We start from the raw sequence: 7,605 nt of genomic DNA on the forward strand, positions 1-7,605 counted from the left end.
ATTTCCTCGCCGATCGCCGATAGCTCCAAGGGTTACAGCCCATCTGCAGATTTGTCCATTTTTAAGCCTGCCAAAACCTCCAGTGCCACCTCACTACTTGTGTCAAACTGCTCAAGAACGTCACAGTTCCTCTTCTTTGGGCACTTTCATAACCAGCCTGTTCAGAATTGTTATTACACCCTCTGGAACACATGGGACTTAAACCCAGGTCTCTTGGTTCAGAAGTAGGGGCACTACCGCTGTGCCAAGAGACCTTTCTTCTGTTCCCATGTTTTTAAATCGACGTGTTCTGATGTATTATTAACAGTGCTGTGGGTTAAGTGGGAGTTGAATCTAGACCACCTGGCTGAGAGGTAGGGACACTACCACTATACCACAAGTTTCTATACCTATAGATATTTTCATAATCAACCTGCTCAGAGTTGGGGATGCAACCATTGCACTCGAGCCTGCTGCTGTGCCTGTATCTATTTTCTAATCAACCTATTCAGTTATCATTGTAGGTTATAGCCCTACATTTAATTCCTTTATCTCTTCCCCATGATTCTTCTGCCACTCATTTGTACTAAAGAGTGAAGTGATTAAATTTGGATGTGTTAGTTGTGCAGCAAGTGTCCTTTAATGGGAATGGGCTGCAATTATTTGTGCATAAATTTCTCCTTTGACTGTTATGAAGCCTTTTCTAAGTAGAAAATCTAACTTATGATTACACACTGAAATTAAAGAGTACTTTTTGGAGAAGCATATTTTGGTATGTTGCAAATGCAGACATTTATCTTTATTGTATATTTAGAAGTTGTACTAACTTTATTTTTTTTCATCCTCTTTCCACTTCCCCACCATCATCACTTAATGTCTGAAGGTTGCAAAATCAAGGCCCTGCGAGCAAAAACCAACACTTACATCAAGACTCCAGTTAGAGGAGAGGAGCCCATTTTTGTCGTCACTGGGAGAAAGGAGGACGTTGCTATGGCTAAAAGAGAGATCATTTCAGCTGCAGAACACTTCTCAATGATACGTGCATCAAGAAACAAAAATGGAGCAGTGCCTGGGACAACATCTGGTCTAGCTGGCCTCTCTGTACCTGGAACCCCAAGTCTACCTGGGCAAACCACCATTCAGGTACGAGTGCCCTACCGTGTAGTAGGTCTGGTGGTGGGGCCCAAGGGCGCCACAATTAAGCGAATTCAGCAACAAACCCATACATATATTGTCACTCCCAGCCGTGATAAAGAGCCAGTGTTTGAAGTGACTGGCATGCCTGAAAATGTTGATAGAGCCCGGGAAGAGATAGAAGCGCACATTGCTGTTCGTACTGGCAATTATATTGAAATCAATGAAGAAAATGACTTCCATTCCAACGGCACAGATGTGAGTTTTGACAACAGTGCGTTTGATTCTGCTTGGGGGAAGATGAGCTCCGTTCCTCCTGCCCGCAACAGACTTCTGTCCAGCTACAGAAATGACAGTTCAAGCTCTCTTGGCAGTGGATCAACTGATTCCTACTTTGGAAGTAACCAGATGACTGACTTCAGTCCAACAAGTCCATTCAGTGCAGGTGGTTTCTGGTTTGGAGAATCATTTGCAACCATGAGTTCTGAAGATTTGGGGTTTGAATCGCCTGCCTTTGATCCCCTTCCAGCCACAACTCAGTCTGTGATCTGGTGTCCATTCGAACAAGCAAATCCTATTGGCTTTGGTAATGAATCAACAACTGGTACAATAGCCCGTGACAGCCAACCCACAACCCCACGCCTATCACCAACCTTTATAGAAAACATAGAGTTCCCCCTTGCAAGGCGGCCATGCAGTGACCCTTTGAACATGGCGAGTCAAGTTGAGCTTCCAGTATACATCTCTGCCTTCTCTAATGGTACAAGCTACTCCTCCTCTAATGGTAGCACTACTTCCGGTTCACCCACCGACTCCTCTGGCTCTGGTATGGCCCGGGGCAAACGTGATTGTGTGGTCTGCTTTGAAAGTGAAGTGATTGCAGCCCTGGTGCCGTGTGGCCACAACCATTTCTGTATGGAGTGTGCCAACCGAATCTGCGACAAAGAAGACCCAAAGTGTCCAGTATGCAACACCCCTGTTACTCAGGCCATTCGCATCTACTCTTAATGGACTATTGTTAGGGGGTGATGTGTGGAGGGGTGGGATAGAATAATTGGGCAAGGAGGGTAGAATGTATGTTGGTACTTGTCTGAAAACTTCCTAATGGTAAAATGTGACTGTTATGTAGTTGGATTCGTAGGATTAGGCTACGAGTATCCTGTAAATTTTAAAAAGTTGGGTAGTACCTTTTTTTCTGTTAATTCATTTCATTTCATTGATCACAAATCAAGGTGGGTCAATTTATTTGAGGATATACATGCAGGATTTGAAAATGTACTTGACAGTGAAAGTGGCTCTTGAGCGTTTTAAGACACTTTAATTGTGCCACTTGCATCACCTTCTTTTTCAAGGGATGCGTGTTCTGGATTTTTTGCCACACATTCAACCACCACCCCATTTGATTTAGCAGTCTCTCTCAAGTTAACAGATCTACCAATCTAGTATTCTAATGCAAATAAAATAGTTTTTTGTTCTTTTTTTTCCTTACTACCGGAAGTAGTTCATGGAAATTTGTGACATCCAATAACAAGTAGTTTGACAGGTTGTTGACTTCCTTTGCCCTCTCGCACCCCCCGCAATCCCTTGCCACAATCCATGCAAAAGCACTTGGATGAAATACTGGAGGGTTTCTTGCACCATAGAACCCTATTCCGGGCTTTAAGTACAGCAGTGAAAATTGTTAAATTGGGGATAAAATGCTTGAAATAGTGTAATGTATGTGAAACATTGAGTTTTGTTTAGTTTTCTGCTGGAGAATTGTAACTCAATGAGTTATGAAAGGTTCGCCCACACACTCTTACACTTCCCCTCACTCCCAAATGTTTTATGACCTAACATTTTTGAAATGTTGAATAGATTGCATTTGTGGTAGATACATTTTGCATTATGCATTTGAGAACCAAATTGAACCAGGTTTTTACAGCCATGTGTTGTATTACTTGTCTTGTGTGTCTTAGTACATGCTATTTCTTTTCTAGCTTAAAGGTGACCAAGTGCAGGATGTGCAAACAAAAGTAATTTGCAGTGCAGTGAAACCACGAAATCTCATGTTAACTTTGAGGCAAGGACTTTTTTTTTTGTTTTCAGTTCTTTAGGAGGAAGAGGTTGGAAGGGAGAGAAATAAGGAATCAACCTCTCCCTTTTGGGATCTCCATCGTCAGCCAAGTAATTTGCCCCCATTTGCATGGTTTGTTGGCACTCTGAGTAGGACTTCCTGTAGATTTGTGGTTCATTTCCTGTGGGGAAACTGTTAATGGAGTGATTGACTGACTTCCAACAAGTGAGCAATTTTGGACTAACCAATAATGTGCTGGTTCCCCTCAGTTGTTGCAAAGCCCTGCTGTTAAAGGTTTCAAACTTTCAGCAACCTGAGTCATTTGTCCAAGAATGATTCAGCTTCAGCTGTAACTGAACTGTCCTTATACCCATAGGTAAATGCACAGTGCTGCTTCATTTCACACCCTGTACACATGACTACTGTTCTCATTATCTGTGTACCCAAGCTGATGAAGAGCTTGGGTAGTTAGTTCTATCATGCAAGTTACTCAGAAACATGTTGGTGAGCCCCTCTTTAAAGGGAGCTTGATGTTCCTTACTGCTGAATCACCCAAGGCTGGCATCTAGTCAGGTGTAGAGAATCCAGGTGGTAGAGTTATTAACTCAAATTCCACCACGCTTCATCTTGTAACATTACTCAGAATTTCCTCATTCTTGCATTAAGGGAAACTGCAGGAAATGTTTCTTCGGTGGTTTGTGATGATATCTGAATCTCTAAGTTCACAATCTTAAAAAGGCCTTGTATCCCAAGATTTAGCCACTTGTATCTAAACTGAAATTATTACCACTGAAGGTAATTGATCTGCCAAGACAGCTGGAGTGCTGATCTCCTTGAACTGGTAGTTCTTTTGGGGGTACTTTTTTTAAGGATTTAGGTAATACCAGCAATTAGAACGCTCACTTGTGTTAAATTTACCTGATGTAACTGCTGCTTGCTTTAGCCGTAGTATTGCAGTGGACTTTGCTGTTGAATATCAACTCTACTGATGAGTTAGCTGTTGAGAGGAAAAACAGTTGGTTAATTGGACCATTTCTGTGTTACTTGCAGTTTTGATGCATTGGGTTGTTGTGTGACCTGTGGAAAACAGCGTTATTTTTCTTTGGATTTATTTGAGTACATAAAATGATTTGGCATGTTTATTGCCATACTTGTGATTCTCGCATTACACAATTTGCTGAAATTCGATCTGTTCAGAGAGTAATGTGCCTCATGTTGTTACAGGACTAATTAATGGAATCAGCCACACCCTTCACATTTTTCAGAATTTATATGTAGAGAGGAGTGTTTTCTACAGAAATGGTGAATTTGGATTGGATGAAACTTGTACATCCAGTTGTTTGGGAGGGCAGGGGGGAAGATGCACAAGAAAAAGCATGTCTAGACTTGTTAGATGTTGACTTCTGGATCACGTTTTAATTTATCCTGTTTAGGAAAAATGAGCCTGACTGATTTTACATCTGTAACAACTGGAGATCAACTTTGCTTTCTGACAACCAGTTGTTGTATGGGCATCTGTCTGATTAGTATTAGTTGTTAAAGCCAAATTTGTGATTCATAATAGATTTCCTAGCAGCAGGACATGCAAGCTCAGTCGCTTTTTAATGTGCTTAATAATAGGTTTTGCATGTGGTATTGTGAAGTGTATGCTCAATGAGAAATCAAGTTGGCAACACAAGTAAAATGTGGAATGCATTTAATTTTGTAATTAATTGGAATGTTATTTTTCTAAATATTTCCTTAAATTTTGAAGTGCTAACAAACATACATGTCTAAAATTAGTATTACTACAAAATGCCCTGTACAAGTTTCAGACCAGCATGGGGAATGTCTTTTGCCTAGATATTGGGCAGGCAGTTTGGAGATTCATTCATTATAGCTTTAAATCAGGCAGCCACTGGCCAAGTGGGAATATGAGAGGGAATATGCTTTAAGTTTTGTAGGAGCATCCTGCAGTCAAAATGGTAAATGATATAGCCTTTTATTTAATTTTTAAAGTTTGTGTTCTCCGTTTCTAGAGCTTTCCAGCTGCTCCATTAGAATATAAGTTTCAAGTTCTCACTACTTTTCTTTCCTTCTCCACCCTCCAACAGAAAATTCCAGTAACCTGTATATTCTCAGATAAAATATTTTGTCAAACTTCCATGTGGGCAGATTGTCTTTGTACAAGATTCCTGAAAGCTGTTGGTGGCAAGGTACATTTGAATTCTGGGTTTGCAGACTTTGAATATTTTTTCCTATCTGCATGATAAAGACTTGGACTTGGTTTCCAAACTCTGAAGCTCTGAGATTTATGGGCCTTTACCTCACGTCTTGGTCTACCAGAGAGTTAGGTGGTCAAAAGATTGTGATGACAGACTGATTTCATCCAACAGTTTGCTGGAGGGGCTGTCTTTAAACTGTGAAATGTAGGTTGGCACTATTTTTATTTTTATAATTTTCTAGATGTTTTTGCATTCCAGTTCCTGAAACAAATGAAGCTGTACCGTTCTTCTGTTTCCCAAATCTCAATTTTTAATTGTGTTTTCAAGATGTTCATTCTGAGAGATTTGTTGTAAAAGGAGGTTGGAAGCTGGATATAAACTTTTTTGCTATTTCCAGCTGACAAAACTGAATTTCAAGTGAGGGGATCAAGAGAAGTGCTCACAATTTCTGGATTTAATTGATTCAAATTAGCTTGTAAATTTTAAACTTTCGGGGGAATAATGTAGCCTGGTCCTTGAGTCCTAATTTTTAAATTTATATTCTCACTGATGTGAGCATTGCTGGCCAGGTCAGTATTTATTGTTCACTCCTAATTAACCTAGAAGATTGTGGTAAGCTGCTATATTTGCATCATTGCTCTCCATATGGAGTTGATACATCTGCAGTGTTGTTAGGAAGGGACTCTAGAAGCTTAGTTTTGTCCCAGAACAACTAATTGACTGCATCAGTTCAGTGAACTTCTGTCCTTTGACCAGGCTAGTAATTTTAAATACAGTATGGATGTAATGTACCTTTGCACTTTGTGTAGGGGTTGGAATAATTTTGCAATGCAGATTATTCTTTCCACATACTTTTGAGCAAGATGCATTACAGCAGGGAGAAAATTAGGGCAGAGATAACCAATCACTTCAATTGATTATTTGACTTGAATAAACGATCCTTTTGCACTTAATGTAGAGGAAACAAAACCATGCAGAGGTCTAAGTCTCAGCAATTTGAGTAGTTGTGCCATACAGAGCAGCAAGATCAGTGTCTGTCTTGAGTTAACTGATCTCTGAAGTGGTGGTCTGGCTAACATTCAGTGTTGAGGCCTGTATATGGTTGCTGGCTACTTGGATACGTTGGGAAGTAATCAGCATGTCTAAATCCAAACCTTGGCAAATAATCAGTACCTTCAGATAATGGGAGGTGTGGAAATTGGCAGCAGAGGAATTGCTTAAAGGGAAGAAGACTGTCTAGTAAATTTCATTTCTTGTACTGCTGTACAACAGCATTATTTCAATACAAAAATGGTTTTTGTTCTCCACTCAACAAGGGCAAGTTAACTTCTGTACTTGTAAATATAGATATATTCATCTAGTAGATATACAATTTTATTTTTATTTCCACTTGAAAAGTTACATTTCGTATTCAAAGTTTACAAAAATAAAGGTTTTTATTTCGAGATCTTTTGAGTATGAGAATTGCCTTGACGGCATCTATGATGTAATGCATAACTTCACTGCTAATTTTTGCTTGTAGACTAGTTGATGTCAGTATTAAGATTAACACTAGTTGCCATCTTGGAATAGGTAATGAACGAATGTTCACCTGAGCATGTATTTTGTATCTATAACCCTTGAAATTGCATTGTACACTATAATTGACAAACCAAGGAGATAACCAATGTGTGTACTGTTTCTATCAAAAACACAAACCAAGAATGGCAAAAACATACCAATAGAATTTAGTATTTGCTAATTTTACTACACCTCGTTTGTTATGTATATGTAGGGAAGTGATAGGGAGATGAATTCAATTTATTGAGTAAAGTTTAAAACCATATATTTTATAAAGGGCCTTTAACTTAATGTGGCCAAAGCACTGATATATATTTGCTGTAAAGAGAATTATAAGAGTTTTATTTTTCTGATATTAAAAGTTACTTAATAAAGACGGTTTCCATTAACATTTTGTTGGGTTTTGTTTTGTGTGGTTTTCTCTTGGAATCAGTCACACAGTTTATGTAATTATTGTTAGGTAGGCTACAACATGAGCAGAAGCTGAGGTGTAGACTGTTTACTAAATCTGGAAAGTGCAAATTAAAAACCTTTTCATCCACTTAAACTTGTTCTACTCTTAAGTCAAATCATTGATCTGAATGTGAACATATTAAAGTCTTATGAACTCCATTGACTTGCTTTTGCTCCATATACCTGATACCATTACCTAACAAAAACCTTCAACTTTAT

General features: G+C 39.1%; 1 protein-coding gene across 1 annotated transcript in view; it reads left to right on the top strand.

The window, feature by feature from the left end:
• The window catches only part of LOC125456064 (RNA-binding E3 ubiquitin-protein ligase MEX3C), a 45,217-nt gene extending 37,913 nt beyond the window's left edge, over positions 1 to 7,304 (top strand). The window contains exon 2 of the mRNA XM_048538733.2: positions 863 to 7,304. Within this exon, the coding sequence (XP_048394690.2) occupies positions 863 to 2,121 (1,259 nt within the window). The 3' untranslated portion in view covers positions 2,122 to 7,304. The remainder of the gene's footprint in view (positions 1 to 862) is intronic.
• The last annotated feature ends 301 nt before the right edge of the window (positions 7,305 to 7,605 follow it).

This window comes from Stegostoma tigrinum, chromosome 1, assembly GCF_030684315.1.
Source record: "Stegostoma tigrinum isolate sSteTig4 chromosome 1, sSteTig4.hap1, whole genome shotgun sequence".
Classification (NCBI taxonomy): domain Eukaryota; kingdom Metazoa; phylum Chordata; class Chondrichthyes; order Orectolobiformes; family Stegostomatidae; genus Stegostoma; species Stegostoma tigrinum.